This window comes from Perissodus microlepis, chromosome 13 (assembly GCF_051167445.1).
Source record: "Perissodus microlepis isolate ML-2025 ecotype Zambia chromosome 13, ASM5116744v1, whole genome shotgun sequence".
In the NCBI taxonomy this organism is placed as follows: Eukaryota; Metazoa; Chordata; class Actinopteri; order Cichliformes; family Cichlidae; genus Perissodus; species Perissodus microlepis.
Window position 1 is genome coordinate 33227971 of NC_140473.1, and position 19056 is coordinate 33247026.

The 19056-nt window shown below is 42.4% G+C and overlaps 1 protein-coding gene across 1 annotated transcript; it reads left to right on the forward strand.

Annotated features, from left to right (window-relative positions):
- The first annotated feature begins 379 nt into the window (after positions 1–379).
- On the forward strand, positions 380–17725 carry exo1 (exonuclease 1). Its single transcript, XM_084949513.1, has 14 exons — positions 380–731; positions 1671–1861; positions 2051–2170; positions 4427–4550; positions 5957–6094; positions 6275–6487; positions 6972–7159; positions 7286–7388; positions 7469–7682; positions 8282–8468; positions 9550–10072; positions 10223–10312; positions 16416–16612; positions 17524–17725. Exons 2-14 carry the CDS (start codon positions 1701–1703, stop codon positions 17597–17599), a joined length of 2334 nt encoding a protein of 777 aa, XP_084805639.1. The 5' UTR covers positions 380–731; positions 1671–1700; the 3' UTR covers positions 17600–17725.
- The last annotated feature ends 1331 nt before the right edge of the window (positions 17726–19056 follow it).

A 19056-nucleotide genomic window follows, 5' to 3' on the forward strand; every position in this document is an offset into this window, starting at 1 on the left:
CACAGGGTATCTACAGCCAGGTCATAGATCATAGGCTCTCATCTACATCCAGCTGAGTGTGATCTGCTCACACTTGCCTGCAGTGCACATTTTTACGTGATTCTTTTTCAGCTTGGTATGGGAGATATTTTGCTACCAGATATATTATTATTATTATTATTATCTTTATTTAACCAGGAGATTGCATTCTTAAGATAGCAAATTAATTTACACATACATTTTGGTTTAAGAAAGAAAGCAAAATTCACAGATGCATTTGAACATGACTTCTTCGCTTTTGCCAATAACTGTTTTCTACAGTTGGACTTTTGGATCCAGCCTCTAGTGGCCCTTTGGAGGAACTGCAGTATTACAGGAGGTTAGCTCTCTGTACCGGCGTACTTCGTTTCGCAAAGAGGCGGGTAAACAGTGTAACGGGACAGAAACATGGAGCCAATGGCATGTCGTCGAATCTCTGGTGGTGTTCCCACAGCCGCGACTAATGTGGAAGATTTGAGTTGCACCCACATCAACAAGATACGGGTCGCTACAGCAGCCCTATGGACACGTCGTAGCGTCACGCCGGTGATGTTTTGAAGCACACTCCCTTTTCTATTACGTTCCCTGCCTCTTAGTGAATCTAGCCAATAGCAACATCTCTTACTGAAATACTTCTTTTGCCGCTAAAACCAAACTCCCTCTAGTTTTCTGTCGTCGAGGGCTCTGTTGGTGTCGCTAATTTCGAGAAAAAGGTAAGTTTAACTTTTAACCTTTAGTCGAATTACGTTAAACTGCTTTTGCGTGTTCTCGTCTGAGGAGAAATGTACACTGACATCAGTTGTAGGGCCAAGAAACTGTCCAGTTTTGTCCTTTTCCCGACCAGCTACCTTTTAAACGACATAAGATAACAAGGCGTTTCCAGTGTGATTTTCATCTGTTGAGCGCATTCAAAGCAGAAACGTCTGCGCTGACTTATTGTTGTTATTGTTACGGAGCGGGAAGCGAGCAGCTCACGTGCAAATTATCAGACAAACATGAACTAATTCACACGTGCTCACGAATGAACTGATAGGTAAATATAGGAATGTGTTAACGCCGCTGAACGCTGTTTACCACTGCATACGTTTATATTTACACGATACAAGCGTGACAACTTTATAAGTAAAGCTAGTTTAAAAAAATAAAACAACGCGTGGCATTTAAATCTAAATCTGGTTTACTGTGCATGTGGCTTTAACATTAGCAAAAGGGAAAGTAAATCTGAAGCCTTCAAACAATTCTTAAGTGAAATAGCAGGTAGCAAAATATTAGCCACTGTAGGTTTGGAGGATATTTTTGGATGCACTGATATATCTGCTGAGTATGGGTAGAATGGGCCTGTTGACTGACACTGACAGATGGCTGATTTTGTTTTATTTTTTTTTAATCTGTAGTGTCCTGTCAGTCTTACACTGTCAAAATGTCATGGAAAAACGAAGAGCTGTAAAGAAAGCAAACAGAATTATCAACAAGCAAATCCGTATCGGCCCAGGATTTTGGAATTGATGCATCAGAAGAAACCTCCATTTGTGACATAGTGCTGTTAAACCTTTTAGTCCACAAAGTCCATTTTAGTTTAAGGTGTCCAAGCTAGATGCACCCTCTCTGAAGGTGTTCTTTATCCCTTACTGATGATGATTTCTCATGTTCAGAATCGGTGTGGCACCGATCACTGGCTGAAAATGGGAATCTCTGGACTGCTGCAGTTCATCAAAGATGCAGCAGAGCCCGTCAATGTGAAAAAATACAAAGGCCAGACGGTAGCTGTGGACACCTACTGTTGGCTGCATAAAGGAGCTTTCTCGTGTGCTGAGAAACTTGCTAAAGGAGAACCGACTGACCAGTAAGCAGTTGTGTTATTTTCAATCAATTAAAACGACCCTGTTGTTGTAGGGTCTTTATCTGTTGTTATGATTTGGTACAATGCAAATAAAACCGAAGTGAACTAAAGGTGTTCTGAATGAGGCTGTTTTCTGATTAGGAATGGCCTAAAGTCTAGAACTGACAGTGGTGTTGTATTTGCCCCATCCAGGTATGTGTGGTACTGCATGAAATTTGTGGACATGCTCTTGACCTTCAGTGTGAAGCCCATACTGGTGTTTGATGGACGCAATCTGCCTTCAAAACAGGAGGTGGAAAAGGCTCGCAGAGAGTGAGTATTTACTTTTATTTGCTTCTCGCTGTAAACATATACATTTGAACAAGTTTAACCTAAAGTGAGAACAATCACAACTCTTGGGATCCTGATAGTTTCTATAGTAGAATCGAATGAGGAATTTGCGATGCATCCAGATAGAAAGAAACCAATACAGTACACTTCATTACAAAGGCTGGACTTTTAAAGAAGAAAGAACACATAGGAGCAGTCTTACTGAGAGCAACACAAAATCATGTTTTCATGTTTAAGCCACTCGAAAGAGTGTCAGTTTTGTGACTGCATGAGATATTTTTGCGTCTGATCTTAAGTCATATGTAGGAGTTTCTCTTACGGAAGGATATGTTCAAAATATATCATGCAAACCTGATTTTTGGGTTGTAGTGTGGTATTTATAGCAAATTGCACTAAAAAAGCATGCCTGATGCATTTGTGATAATTGCTTCTAGGAATGATCATTTAGAATGGAGTACTGCGTGACTGACAGTTTGAGTGAGTGGCTCAAAGCTGTGGGCACAACACCGTGGTTCTTTCCTAAAACTCGGCCTTTAGTCGTCATGTTGACTAACTTTTTGTCATGGTTGCACTGGTGCGCCTGTTTTTTTTGTTTTTCTTGGGTGCACACAAATTTTTCAATTTTTCTTAACACCGCAGTTTTACTTGTGCTGGAAGTGCTTCACTGAGTTGAAATGTAAACTTAAAACATCTCAAGATATATGAAATAAAAAGAAAATCTAAATTGGAAGGACCTCAAAGTGTCTCTCAGTTTTCAAACATCTCAGTATCTGAGCAGCTCGATATCTATGGACTATCCTCCATTGCAGTCACGTGCCCCTCAGATGGCCAACTCCTGTAATTTTGCCCCCTTTTTTCTTCTTCTTCCTTCTTTTTTCCCAATGTGTCAGCAATGACACCATAAACATGGCGCACGCGACATCATTACTGTACGTGGGGTTTACGTTCAAGCCGTTTTTCTTGTGAAGAATCATTTCAGACTTGAACTTAGTGAACAGAACATCTTCTTTGGAAACATTGTAGGTAATGTTAGCCGTAATCATCATGTCGGCCTCCTCTGACGGCCTGTTTGCTGCTGCTGAAAGGCCGTGGGGAGCGGGGACACTGGGCAGTGCATTTATCGCAGCATATGTGTTTTCTGGATACACTGTGCTTTTTCAGCATTTCAATTGGAAACTTATTAGCACCAGTCACAAATGCAGTATTGTCAGCCACGGTCTCTCCACACTCACCACAGGAAATGCAGTGCATCATGTTGTCAGCTTTACTGTATCTTAGCCGGGGAAAGTGGACAAGCCCTCTCTTCCAAATGTATACACTACCCCCTTTTACTCTCAGTGGGCTCAGTCCATCATATGTGGCTCATTATCTGATGCCGTCTCTGGACCAGTGTTGGACATAAGCTGAGAGGTCGATGGCTCCGTGTCATGAATTTCAGACGGATCAGGCCTTAATGAAAAGGTTATCAAGCGTTCTTTTCTCCTTCCCCACAGCTACATCCACCTCTGGGCCTAGGCTGCTCACCTCTCTATCCGCCTGCACTTTCAAACGTACTCCCACATGTAGGACTACAGGAATCACGGCCAATCAGAGAGTCCCGCCCTTGACTGTTTGTGATTGGTTTAGATCAGGGGTCCCCAATCCCAGTCCACGAGGGCCGGTGTCCCTGCAGGTTTTAGATGTGTCCTTGATCCATCACAGCTGATTTAAATGGATAAATGACCTTCTCAACATGTCCTGAAGTTCTCCAGAGGCCTGCTAATGAACTACTCATGTGATTCAGGTGTGTTGACCCAGGGTGAGATCTAAAACCTGCAGGACACCGGCCCTCGTGGCCTGGGATTGGGGACCCCTGGTTTAGATCATGATATGGGAATAATGTGTTTGAAAGTCTCCGTGTGGTCAACACAGTTGCTGAGACTTTTCTTCTTTTACCCGAATGGCCTTTTGCACCGATGAAGAGCTGCTTTCCAAAACAGCAATAGTTTCTGTGAAGGTTCCCGAGCAATGAGCACACATCCCCATCACAAACAAATACTTTAACTTCATGAAGCAAAAGATGTCCAAAACCACATCCTTGACAAGGGAGCTGAGCTGTACCTGTGACTGTCCTAATTTTTTCTTTACTGCTAACAGTGACACCACAGCATCGTATCGTATGGTTTCAAATCATGACTGTCACTTCTTTCCACCTCACGTTGTATGTCCTCAGTTTGATTTCACTTCTGTACTTTTCAGACGCAGAGAAACCAACCTACAAAAAGGGAGACAGCTGCTACGTGAGGGCAAACTGTCCGAGGCCAGAGAGTGTTTTAACCGCTGTGTTAACATCACCCCAGCTATGGCTCATAACCTGATTAAGGTGGGGTCCTTCTCCTTATTCGATCTACCTATGAGCGCTCACACGCGACGTATGAAGTGCTTCTGGTAATCGCTGTCACCTATTGTGTTAACTTATTCTGTGACAGCGGGGGGTGTTTGAAGCATGCTTTCAATCTTAAACCCACATTCACACAAATGCATTTTCACTTGACGCCCTCTTTGTCTGGATTAGCATTTGATCCCATGCTCTCTGCATTTTAAGCTACTTTCCTCTTTCTTTCTTGTGCCTCTTATTTATTTCTGGTGTTTCTACTTACTAGGGCTGTGCGATATGACCAAGATTTTAAATCTTGATATAAGACATTTATCGTCCTGACAACAATATATATCACAACAAATTCACATTTTCTGTGAAATTCTGTGAATCTCGGGGAACTTGGCTTGTGTGAAGTGTTTTCAGCTGGGTGTCGTGTAGCTCCTTTTGCTTCTCATCTGAACTCTCGCCATCCTCCGTCACGTGATTCTTGCGTAGGTGGTAGAAGAGGTTGTTGTGCTTGAGTCTGAGGTGGGGACCAGTTTGTGCCTTAATCTGCATAGTGCAGTTTCTGGTCCGTGTCAGACTTTTCACAACCAAACCACGTCCATGAGGCAGCCCCTCGTTTAGGAATAAGGTCCTCGATGTGTTTTGACTGGTCCTTCTATTTGTCATCATTTCAGTTTATTTTGAAAAACCTCAACAGGATCTTCAGCTTTATTGTGAAAGGTTTATGTGGGGGAAAAAAACAAGCAGACGGCGAAGCCCCAGGCGGGGTTACCGTCGTTGTTGCTAACGACAAAGCTAAAAACAGTCGCTTGTCTGTCCGCAGTGTGGTTATTTTAACTATAAGAGAAAGACAGAACTTTAAGAAATGAATATAACCATCAAAACCATGAAAACATTACCGTAAACACCATAAACACCATATCATCCGATATATATCGTTATATCAAACAACCCTACTACTTATTTTTTTACCTGATATAGTTACATTGTTACTTTGCGTTATTTTGATATTATATTTGCACTATCCTACTGTATCCTACAATTCTTATTGTATGTTGTTGTATGTCTTTATTCCTGTGTTTCTCTTGCCGCACTGAGCATGTGCATGACAAAAGAATTTCCCTCGGGATAAATAAAGTTCTTATCTTATGTACTGCACGTGCTTCTGTAACTGGGAAACAAATGGTTTGTTGCTTAATTAGCAATAAAATCTATACTTTCTGTGGAGAAAGTTGGCTCTCTCACCCAATCACAAAGTGAACGTGTATACGAGTCATCCTCTCACAAAAAGTCTCCATCTTTGCTTGTTTATGCATAAACACTCCAAAAAAAATACTAAAATGCAGTTGCAAAAATTGTCATGTAAAGGTGAAGAAAGGCTTGTTTTTGTGTTCTTGGACCAGGCTGCAAGGGCGAGAGGCGTGGACTGTGTTGTGGCTCCGTATGAAGCTGATGCTCAGCTGGCTTACCTCAGTAAATCTGGTTTGGCCCAGGCGGTCATCACAGAGGACTCTGACTTGCTGGCATTTGGGTGCAAAAAGGTATCTAAACTCAGGAGGTGCATTTCCAGCTGCATGCTGCCTCTACTCTGTATGCAACACCATATGTCAGTGAAGAATGAATTGATTTTAAACCTAGTGTAATCTCTCTAATTAGCAGGAGCAAACAGGACTGTGTTAAAGATGAATCTGTCTCTTTTTTTCTTTTCTTTTCATTCACAGGTTATTCTAAAGATGGACAAGCAGGGCAATGGCCTGGAGATAGACCAGAGCAACCTCGGCCGCTGCCGATCCTTGGGGAATGTTTTCACTGAGGAAAAGTTCCGCTACATGTGCATCCTCTCCGGCTGTGACTATCTCGCCTCTCTGCATGGCATCGGTCTGGGCAAAGCCTGCAAGCTGCTGCAGCTTGCCAAAGACCCTGATATACTGAGGGTAGGACAGGCCGAAACCATGAAGTCATCAATTTAGATATTTTATTGATCATGGTGTCTGCTTGGTCATTTACAGTATATACAATAATCCTACTTATAAGAAAATCATGTGTTAAATGTCGGCTGTCTTTTCTTGTCCCTCACAGCCAAGTATCTGTGGCACATGGCTGCCGGAGAGCAGAGCTTTCTTCCTGTTAGCAGGAAGTCTTTGCTTCCTGCTAAGTGCTTGCCTCTTTAAGGAGGTTGTGTGATTGTCGGGGTTTCATTTTTCGTCTTTAGCTTATACTATAAAGTGCCTCGAGGCCATTGTTCTGACTCTTGTGAATTAGAAATAAAATATATAAACAAAATTGAATTGAAAATGAAATGAACCCTGTCCACCCCACCCCTAAGATGCCGTAGTTGTTATTCTATACACGCTCTTAATTAGTGACAATGACAGTTATTTTTGATCACGTCTGATAGACTGCTCATCTTCCTGTCAGGTAATCAGAAAGATGGGCCAGTACCTGAAGATGAGTCTCGTCGTTCCCGAGCAGTACATCGAGGGATTTGTCAGAGCCAATAACACCTTTCTCTATCAGCTGGTTTTTGATCCCGTCAGGAGGAAGGTCGTGCCCCTCAACCCATACCCAGAGCACATTGACCCCGCCACGCTGAGCTATGCTGGACTGTATCCTCGTGTCCTGTAGCACATCTGATCTGCTCTTATCTCGACTCGTGTTTGATTTAGCAAGGTGACTTGTGTAAGTTGCCTGCCTTGGCCTGTCCAGTATTTTGTCCTTGATGTTAAATTCAGTCATTTAGGAGATGATAAGGGCTTGCAAATGGCCTTGGGAAACCTTGACATCAACACCATGGAGAGGATAGATGACTTCAGCCCAGACAAACCTATTCCACAGGTACTGGATCATGGTCAGTCAAAGGTGTTAAAATAAAGTGTTATTTTTAATATAGAACAACTTTCCAAACCTAATTTCAGCAATGCAAAGGCCGCAGTCACAGCTGGAACTACTCACCGGCCTCCACAGGGCCGAGTATATGGAGCAGAGGCTTTACGCCAGCCACCGCGGCGCCTGCCCGGCCCCCAACCTCTCCAGACAGGCCTCCCTCCACCAGGGGGAAGAAGAGAGTCATCAACCTGGATGGCCTAAGGATACCCTGCAGAGAGCTGCAGGTGAAGAGGCCCGGAGAGGGTGAGATCTTCCTGCTGTGCTTATGTTGTGTAGTGGAATGTAACAAAGTGCAAATCTGTTCTGTATCTACGTTTCATGCCTCTGTTTATTTACCGTGTTTCAGTATGTGAAGCATAGCTGAAACAATTAGCACGAAGATATTTCCATGTAGAAATACTAAACATTACACTATTGAGCTACATTAAACCGTGCAGCTTTGCTGAGATCCATGTTAATGTTGTACATTTATTTTGCAGGTAATTCATTTGTTTGGACAGTTTTGTTGACACGAAGCCTGAAGTTGGTTTAGTTTGGCAGATTTCAACATCCACTAGGAAACGAGTACAAAGACCTAGATAAGATATTATCTGCCCTTTCTAGATGGAGGTAGAATTAACAGAGAGGTGGGAAGCTAGATGCACGGCTTAAGAAGAAAAATGCAAATCAGGAAAATTGAATTCAGAGTAGTTGTGACTTCTTGAAATTTAGATTCAGAGAAGGACAAAAAAAATACAAAAGAGGAAATTAAACAATGGGTCATCATTTAATGGTTGTAGCTTCACAGGATTTTATTCGTTTTGTTTTTTTAATTTTATTTTGTTATCTGTACTCTCTTGTAGACTCAAGTATATCGGACCAGGATGTGCTGCAGGAGTACGCTTCATCCAGCCCAAAGCGCTCCAGGTCAGACCAGCCAGCAGACAAGCCCACAGTAACAAGCCTGCCCCGGTCACGCAACATATTTGCCACTGTCCTGCAGAGGAGGAACCAGGAAGCTGAGGAGGATGATCAGGTCACACGCAGCAGGTAACACTACCCTGATTCTAACACTGTAACTGAAAGGATTCGATGCACAGACTGAACAATGTTTATTTGCAGTGTTGTCCGACATTCTTAGTACACGTAGTTTTCCAGCTGCTTCCTGCTGCCCAGCACACACACAGCTCTCTGGTCAGGTCGTGGAGGCATTAAGACACTGCCTGAGGCTTGGTCCTGGCAGGGGCCTCCTGAAGTCCAGCTAGAAATGCTACACACACACACACACACACACACACACACACACACACACACACACACACACGTGTGTATTGATTGCAATGTATATTCTGTTGTGTTAAGAGTTGGTCTTGACTCTTTGACACAACACCAGGGCAGCACTGCTGATGACACTTGTGCCTCTGCAGATCTTCATCCTAACAGGTTATGAAGTCATAACCAAATGTGATAATGCTATGTCAGCAGTGTGTTTCCTTTCAGTTACAAAATAGGATATTATTAGACTTTTGCACAAGTGAGATGTAGGCTGTGAGTTTAATCACACAGGCCAGTGGAGGGACTCGGCTGACATGGATTTTAGTTGTAGATAAATGAAGGTAGAAGCACAACATTGGACCCTTATTGAACACAGATGTGTGGCAAATAATTCCTCTCTTTGTCAGTGACAGAATCGGTAAGGTAGAGACTTGGTTCATATCAGGGTAGGCTGAAAGTTCTGTGAGATACTAAAATTCATCAGGACATGTTATTATTCAAGACAGCAAAAAGGAAGTAGGATATTAATATGATGCTGCAGCTCTTGCTTCTGATTAATGCCTCAAATTAGTGGAAAGAAAACCTATTCTGAAGCTCAGAAATAAACTATAAACTGAATAAAATATGTGCTTGACACACATTCAGTGTGATGAAGGTGATACTGAATGATGTTTGAGTCATTTTGGTCCTTTTGAAATTTGAGACAAATGAAATTGGCATCCTGTCCTAATGGCTTTAAATATTGCTTTAAACCAAGCACTGTAACTCAACCAAAAAATGCTCCAATAATATTGTTTACCGTCCCCCTCACTTTTAATGTGCAGTTATTTAAACCTGACCATCTTCCCACGTGTAGATTCTTCAGCAGTTCCAGTTCAGCACCGAGTCGGAGCATTCAGGATTCCTCCCCGGAGGACCCCACAGCCGTCAGTCCCACTCAGAAGTCCTCACCCAGCATTCAGAACTGTGACGCTGAGAGTTCAGATGGCCCGTCTCTGGAAACCACCAAGCCATCTCCATCACCCAGTACCACCAGTTCAGCCAGTCGTGGCCTCAGCCTATTTCGCTGGTCAGACGGCCCGTCAACTGAACAATCCACCACGCCATTGTCCACCTCAAGCTTGTCTGCGCTGCAGCAGTTCCAGTATAAAAAGGAAAGCTGTTCATCTCCACCAAAAGTCACCAGACCCTCTGGAGATTCGGTTCTACCAGAGCCCTTCTCCCAGGACAGAAAATCAGAGAAGGATGAGCTCTCAGACTCCCCTCCCTCCCAGGACAGCGCTTATTTCTCCCAGTCACAGCCCTACCTCACTTCCTACCATAAAGAGGAAGCCCCCACCTACAGCTTCTCCTCCTCCTACCAGGAGGTTGCTGCTTCTGTAAGTTGGTGTAAATCTCCCCGTTTTACAAATGCTGTTTGTCCCTTGCGGTTGGGTCAGCGTCATCACAGTTTCATTTCTGTTGCATAGAAAGGTTTTCTGGTTTCACAACTTTGGTTTTTTTGTGTCTGACTTTGTCTGCTTCCTTAGGAAATTAATTCAAGCAAAGATTCAGAGATAGAGCACAGTCCCACACACTCAGCAGAAGCAGAGGTGAAACCTGGCATGCCGAGAACTAAGGTGAGTTTGAACCAGAATCCAGCGTTGTACAGGCTTTGGGTTTAATCACAGCTGAATGTTCTCTTAGTTTGTTCAACACCGTCCAACACAGGGTTTTTCTTATGTGTCGATTGGCACGTTCGTTATAAACTGGGCGATAAAATGTTTAAATTGTTGTTTGTTGGTGACAACAAAGTGTTGATTGAAGTCAGTGAATGTTTTCACAGAAGGCCAATAACAATGAGAGTCAGCCATACACACCAGCACATTAGGAGTGTGTGTGTGAGATACAAGAGAAGATGAAAACAAATGTCTTACGAAATAAGACGGCCCAAAGCTAACTGCTGAAAAGAACACTGTTAAACACACACGTCTGAAGGATTTGTGGAGATTTTGGCTATTTAAAGTCAAACACGGAGTACTACACTAAACTGCCTCATGTTTCCACAAAGGAAGTTACCACCACAAATCTGTATAATCTGAAACTGCCATTCTTGCACAGTTGACGGTTCATCTGCACAATGCAATGTGCGTGCTTTGCATTGTCCCATACAGCTTGTCCCGTAGCAATAAGACAGTGATTCCAAAGATGCAACAGCCCAAAGGTCACAGACAAATCCATTTTTTCTGAAAATCTTGTGAATGCAACAACTCGACAAGAAGCTAATGTCGGACTTTCATACCAAAGGTGCATCTGCGAAAAATCTTGATCGAGTTTGAATCCCACTGACCGTGACCTCAGGTCAAAATCAGAGGTTTTCTGAAAACGTGACTGCATTGAGACCGAGGTGACGAAGGATTTTGAAATTCGTACCATACTTACATCTACTAGGAGGGTGAGGGGCAGCACTGTTTCATTTTTTGTTCATCTGTTTGTGGGATTGCTCCCCGAGAATTCAAATGAATCCACGCAACTAGAGCAGGGCGATATGACCAAAAATATTTATCACGATATACATTTGAAAATTTGTGATAACGATATAACTGACGATATAATTGACACGAGACAAAATACTTCACGACTCCTCAACTTTATTAGTGCAAAAAAATCAATGCATTTTCACTTAAACAAGCAGCTGTTTTTTATGTGCATTAAAGTTATATAAAAACGTAACAGTGCAAATTCTTTGCTGACAGTTTAACCAAAAGGCATTTCCAGTGGAAACTGGCCGACATATCCTATAATATCCACAACACTTAAAAAGAGGTTATACACACACAATACGGTAACATTATGTTGAAGCACAGTACGTATCACTCCGCGAGGCTCCGCCTACGATAGCCGTAATGCTCCGACAATCCATCACGTGGTGCGGCTTCGTAGCTTAGCAAAGTCGCACTGAAACATTTGACAGATTTTCGAGCGCCGTGCACATAAAATCGTTTCGAGGTCAGTAAACACAACCAGAGTTCATACATAAGGCTCACGGGATTATAAGGGGCTCTGTCGACTTTCAGAAAAATCAAAGGATGATTTTAAGTGTGCCGTATTTTCCAAACAACACGGTTGTTGCACGCTAGCATGCTCTACCAAAAATAGTGCTTTGTTGTGTATCTGACGGACGAAAGCTAAACCAGTTCCACACCACTGAGGTTGCAGCATTTTTACAAACCAGTTCTGGTTCATCCGTTTCACTCAACATCTGCTTTCGCCCTTCTCATTCTCCGCCATGCTTTTTCTGCCATGTGCGTATGAAAACAAAGGCGGTATTACCATAAAAGGTGTGATATGGCCCAGCCCTACATGCAACAACAAAAAAGTGATAAGGTATCGATTTTTCTTCTAGGTTTTATTTTGTATTAATACCTACATTATTTATTTGGACCAAGGAATTGGTCTTCCATTTGGTTTGCATTCTTCTGTAACACCTGGAGCTTTTGACTGGTCAGTTACAGAAGGGGAAATAAGTTGCATATCATTGAGTGACATAAGCGTTTGATTACAACCCAGCAGGAAGTCTGGCTCACACACATTGCATGATCTCAGCTTGTGGCATGTATATACAGCACAACTGTCCACAGAAACAATCTCACCATTAGTGGCCCACAGTGTGGAAGTCCATGCAAGGTCTTTCCTCACAGGCTGAAGATGATCATGAGAACGGTGATGGGCCAATCAAAACCTAGACTACAATGTTATTAAGGAGCTTGTTAACCTGAAGGGAGCTGGGACCACAACACAGTTGTTGGCACACAGTGAATATCTAAATGATTCAGAGAAGGCTTGAAGGAAACTGCTGCAGTCAGATGAAACCATAATAGAGATTGACAGACCACGTGACTTTCGCGCATTGCATGCCGGGTATGAGTGGCAACAACATCAGGACACTGCATCAAACACTAGTATTTCCAGCACCGGTTATCATTAATTCTGTGGTTTTAATCCCTACTTGCCTTTTATTTGCCCCAAAAACAGTTCTGTACAAAACAACAGAGAACACGGCAGCTCCGCACGAAGGCAGACGTGACAAAAAGGCAAAAAAAAGTACGAGGAAAAAAATCAAAGGAGTGAAAGGGTCAGACCCACACGAGCACAGAGTGGAGTAAGGACGTTAGCGTGCTGCACAACTTTCATCACGCACATATTTATTATTATATGGTCCTAAGTGTGAGTGCGTACAATCACAAGATGTTTAGTAACTTCAGATCCCTGCAACAAGCCCAGGTCCAGTTTACTTTGGTGATTTGGAGATTCCATCTCACAGCTGTTGTTTTTCCCTTTATCTCCTGTACAGGCAAACACATCTATTTGTTTCAGGTTGTAGTGTTACACAACATTTTCAGATCTAATAGAAAAAAAAGTGTTTTGTAATTCATTCAATTTTTCTTTATTTATAGCTGGCATTATTGTTTCATTCTGTTATAGAATCTTACAAGAAAGAGGCAACATTGTAAAAATCCATCATCCTTTATTAGCTGCTTTGGTGAAAAAACCCCAACATACTGGAAAACAGTTATTCATCACTTGCTTGCTTCAATACAACCCTTGGGCACATATATGCGGGAAGTTTCGTGGCTGTTTTGATCTCGCTCTCTCTCTTAACCGATCAAATCTGGCTGTGGTAGCAGCTTCACACTCGGTATGACCCAGGCTGATAGAGGGGCCCAGTCTGGATCGCATTCCTGCATTTTGTAGGCTGGTAGTGAACAAAGCAGCATAGCAACGAATTCAATTCAAATCAATATAAGACTTATTTGTAACCTACATCAACAATTATGTTATGATAAATTACGTAATAACTACAACAGAAGACTGACCTTTGTGTAAATGCTTGGAGCAGACGAACATGTGAGCTGGTCTGTGCTGGAACGTAATATTTGGTCTTCGAATGGCTGCAATCCAGGCCATCCGTCGGCTCTTTGTTACATCGGAAACGTGGCTTAAACAATTTCTCTTCCACGACGTAATCCGATAACAACCGATCTCTTTACCCGTCGGCTTCCCGTCGCTGTCATGTGACCGGCTATTGCAGTTAATAATACAACAGCTTCTTGCCATTTTGTTTCTTTTTATCGCTGTGTGACTGTTTTCATGTGAAAGCCTGCGTGCGCTAGTACCGCTTGCCTCTCGTTCCCAGAATCCTTTGCGGTTTTGCCCCTGAATGACGTCACATTTTCAATCTCTATTGACATCATCTCCATCTGTTGTGTTTGGAGAAAGAAAAATGCGGAGTATGGTTCAAAGAACACCATCCCTAGAGGTTGGGGCTGTTTGTCTGCTAAACAGGGTACAGAATAAGACTGGGCGATATATCGAGTTTCTAAATATATCGATATATTTTTATACGAGATATGAAATGTGACGTTTATATCATTATAGTCTATGTTACGTTATAAATATAGTTGTGGAGCCACAAGTTTGCCTCTCTTTCGTCCACTTTTGTCTCTACGCAGCGTTACTCTGCCTCGCCTCTCTCCTTCACTGAACACAACTCCCCCATCGCTTCACCTGCAGGCAACGACAAGGTGGATACGGCAGCTATCAAAGGGGAGCTGCTTGGTAAAAACAAAACATCTGGAGATTACTATTTTAACACTGGTAGCATTAAAATGATGTTAGCGGCAAATCTCCATTAATGGCAGCGTAATCGACAGTGCGCCCTATGTATGAATTCTGGTTGTGCTTACTGACCTTTTTAGTACGACTTTGGTAAGCTACGAAGCCGCACCGCTGTCGGAGCATTACGGCTACTGTAGGCAGGAGCCTCGCCGAGGAATCTGGGTCCTAAACTCTGTCGCTTCAGGTCCCAAAGTCAAACGAACAAAGTCAAACTGTCTAAATTCTTTCATCTTTAATAAAACGATCAGCGTTGCTGCTTTACCAGGTGTAACAATTAAGTTTAACATCCAGGCATCCATGAAAACAGGATTTATTACATTTAACAGAGTTAGAAGTTAACAGGAAGTTAGCTCACTAGCTTCCATCTAAACATGATATAGCATGTTCTGACTGAGAGATTTCTGAAAAACTTCAAACGTACAGCTCTGCTGTCACTTCCAACATAAATGAAGACAGAAAACTAAACAGCAGTGACGTTTGTAGGGTTACTGAAGTTGGGCTAGCTGCTATATAACGATGTGCTACGTGATCGCTAGCGACACAGCTATGTTAGCATAAACACAGTGAAGCTGGAGGATAAACGCTAACTTTTTTCCACTCGATAAAAGTTAACGTGAAGGTTCCTGATGGTTAGAGACAAATGCAATCGCATGGCAGGATGCTGTAAACGGACCACACTGCAGTCAGGAGAACAACTGAGATAATCCATCCACAATACCAGGTTAGTCATTAACATACTGCAACAATAGAATAGAAGCAGCAGGGGGAGGATTTAACATTAATGAATCAATGGTACAGAAGTGGAGGAAGCAAGAAGAATGAGTTGAGTAATGTTTGACTTATCTGACTGTTTTTTGTTTTGTTTTTTTTTTTGCTTTATGCGCTTTATAATCTGGTGCGCCTTATGGTCCGAAAAATACACTACTTTTCTGTTACTCTAATACTGGTTGTAGTATGGTGTAGTTTCATAGAAGTTGAACAGAGTTGACTACATATTGAATATACACAATATTACCAAAAGTATTCACCGACCCATCCAAATCATTTAATCCAGGTGTTCCAGTTACTGCCATGGCCACAGGTGTATAAAATCAAGCACCTATGTGTGCATACTGGATTTGTGAAAGACTGGGTCGCTCTTAGGGCTTTGGTGAAATCAAACATGCCACCATGATAGGATGCCACCTGTTCAACAAGTCCAGTTGTGACATTAGTGGTGTTATTACAAAGTGAACGACTGCATCTCAGCCATGAAGTGCTAGGCCACGTAGAAACACAGAGCGGGTTTGTGGAGGCTCACAGTGCACAAAGGTGGCCAATTTCCTGCAGAGCAAATCACTACAGACCTCCAAACATGTGGCCTTCAGATTGGCTCAAGGACAGTGTATGGAGAGCTTCATGGAGTGGGTGAGAGCGCCCCAAAGGATTGATCATCAATCAGTGTCAATGTGTCTAAAGCTGATGAGTGTTATGATTTCAACAGTGGTCGATGCAGTAATGTACAATAAATGTTTCTGGACTGCCTGCCGGTCTGACAGCTGCATCCATGTCCACACACACAGAGTTTATAGATTTTATTCTACTCTTTACTATTTCTAAACTGTATTGATCCAAGACATTACCACGGTCTTTGCTCTTACATAATGAATGAATGACTGTAAAAATGCTCAAAACTTTAACTGGGATTTCAGTGTGCATGAAAACCTGAACTGTGCAGAATAATCCTCTCCGCTCTGAGCTTGACATTGACTGATTCATTATGTCAGTCGCCAGGTGTTGTCACCAGGTGTTGTCGCCAGGTGTTGTCACCTGAAATGGCTCTGAACTATGTTGCAGTCCAATGACTGGTTTGCTCCAACGCTATTCTTGTTGTCATCATATTGTCTGTGAAAACATGGACAGCATGAATCTCACAGATGGGGAAACAAAGGCAGTGTTGCCATGAAATGTATAACTGCAGTTTCCTTACATATTAGGACGCCATGTTTTAAACCAAAAAGAAGCCCCTACCTCTTCACCTTTGTTTTCTGTGTCTCTTCATGCACATGGTCTGTCTCTTTCCAGGTTTCAGGTCTGCCAAAACCAAAGTCCAGCAGCCAGAGTCAAACGGCAAGAGTGCAAACACTGGGTCCAGCGAGGGTCAGCGGACTGAGGAAAAGGTCTTTGAATCTGGGCAAGAAATTCCCCTCAGTGAATAACGAAAACAACCCTGGTGTCCAGGCCACCATCAGCAGCCTCTGGAGGAACTTCAGCTTTAAAAAGTAAATTAGGAGAAATACTTCAGTGTCGAAGTCACAACAATCATAGTCCATCACCACGGCCATCAGTGGTTCTGAGTTTAAGCATGTAATACACAAGCTGGTAGTACTGACCTTCCAGAAAATCCACGTTAGCTTTAAAGATTCAATATATAAAATTGTTATTTTATCTTTTTTACTGAACGGTGCTTATTAACTCAGAAGCCTGAAATCAGCACAGGAGCCATGATGTAAGATACACTTTAATTAGTCCCACACGTGGGACAGCAGAAAGTGGACAGTGACAAGTTACAGCAGCAAAAATGAGGAAACACAATGGAATAAGAGCAACATACCACAAACAATAGAATAAAATAAATCAAATAAAAAAATGTAAGTCAGGTAAAAGTGTGAACTGGAGTCGAACCACTGCTGCAGTGAGCCAGAAACAGCCAACAAGTGTGGTTAGTGTTACAAATGAAATCCAAACAGACGCTTTTTTGTCTTTGTGGAACTTTTCTGGCCTTACTGACTACTCAAAGAAATTTAAACTGTAGGCTCCTTTTAACCAAACACTGCTTTCAGTACACTTTGAGCATGTTATCTACCTCCATTGTTACCAGGTTTATCTTGTTCTGTCAAATCAAAAGTTAATGTCTCAGTTAATTAACGAACAGTTTGTCAGAAATGATTCAATCGCTTCAAAGCCATCCAAGGTTTTTAAGGTGTCGAGCAGCACCAGTAACTATTCCAGCTTTTCCTCCTGTTGTTACTCAGAGAATATTTCTGAGATCACATTGTTCACATTGTTAAAAGATGCTGTCAAAAGGAAACTGGGCTCATAGCTCCTCAGCAACGTAGACATGGTATGCCTGTGATGAGTCAAGTATTATTTAATTGAAGAGCCGTAAACTCTTCTACTCTTGTGTTTTCAGAGAAGCCCAGAAGATGACTGGCTGTCAGAAAAAAGAGCCCATGTCTCCAGTTAAAGACAATGTGCTGACCAGCTGAACGTCAGCACACGACTGCATGTTTCACTCGGTGCTGAATGCTCGGTGGAGCGAGGCTTTTAAACATACCGTGTATGTACCTGTATTTACTGTAGAGTTTTAAATAAAGAAACCGTCTCCCTCTGTGTAGTCTGGAGTTTTCTAACATGCCTCCCCTTCTTTACTCTTATCTGCCTTCAGCACTACAAGCACGTCACATATTAAGGTGACATGCTTTTAAAAATGGTGGCAAGCGTAGTTGTGTATGTGCTGAAATGCACAACACGCAAGCTGAGGAATGTGGCATCAAAACTGCTGGCTTCTGAGGTACACTCACACTGCACAGGTTAGCTGTGTAACATTAGCTGTGAATGGTCAAACTTTGTCTTAAGTGTGTCTTTTTGTATAGAGGAACCCTTGAACCATGTCTCTAGCTCAGGGGTGTCCAACTCCAGGCTTCGAGGGCCGCTGTCCTGCAGGTTTTAGACGTGTCCAGCTGATTTAAACGGCTAAATCACCTCCTCAACATGTCCTGAAGTTCTGCAGAGGCCTGCTAATGAACTAATCATGTGATTCAGGTGTGCTGACCCAGGGTGAGATCTAAAACCTGCAGGGCACGGGCCCTCGAGGCTTGGAGTTGTACGCCCCTGCCTTAGCCCATTGTTGGTGATTTTGCCGGCAGTTTTCATTTGTCTGTATGTGAAAGCAGTATATGTATGATTTACTTTTTTTTTTTTTATATGTCACTTTGCATCAACTCTCGGGACTGAAAAATTAGCTTAGCACTCCACTCACAATGACTTCGTTGTGTTTGTCCATCTTTTCACATTTCAGTTTAAATCCGTATATATGTAAGATGTAATCATGTCATCTTATCACACAGCACTTTGAAATGTTTCGTTTTATTGTAGAGATCCTTGGATTATGCTGTTGACAGCGTTTTGGCGTGTTCTTCCATTAACATAGACTGCACAGCGTGTAGCACTGACTCTTGCGGGTGCATACTGCATGATGTCTTTACTGCAGTAAAGCAACACTCCAGTACATGTGGCTTTTAAAACAGCCAGAAATGCATTTAGGTGATTTTTAATGTGCCTACTGAGGTTTTCTCTTCATTACAAATGTTATTAGTAACTAGGATTTTTTTTATTATTATATGCAAACCCTTTAAATGGCCCCTATTTGAAGGGACACATAATCATCTAAGGTGGAAAACACAGTACCATTTGTTTAAAAAAAAAAAGTGGTGCGCTGACACTTGGAATGCTTTTAATGACGAGGACAAAGCTGCAGAGCAGGTTGACATTCTTCCTCATGAACTTTATCTCTAATCACAGCAATGTTTGCCACACTGTACATGTTTGTCAAAGAAGATCGATGGGCACATAGTGAATTTTATTACATTAGTCATTCCAATGGTGTTGCTGCAGGGCAGAATGCCTGAGCAGATCCAGATACCACACATGCTTCGGTGGCCTC

Excerpts from the sequence above, each read along its gene's own strand:
- exo1 (XM_084949513.1), top strand. The coding sequence starts at position 1,701 with ATGGGAATCTCTGGACTGCTGCAGTTCATCAAAGATGCAGCAGAGCCC. Across the intron at positions 1,862-2,050 it reads AAAGGAGAACCGACTGACCA|GTATGTGTGGTACTGCATGA; the intron begins GTAAGCAGTTGT and ends TGCCCCATCCAG. Across the intron at positions 4,551-5,956 it reads TGGCTCATAACCTGATTAAG|GCTGCAAGGGCGAGAGGCGT; the intron begins GTGGGGTCCTTC and ends TTCTTGGACCAG.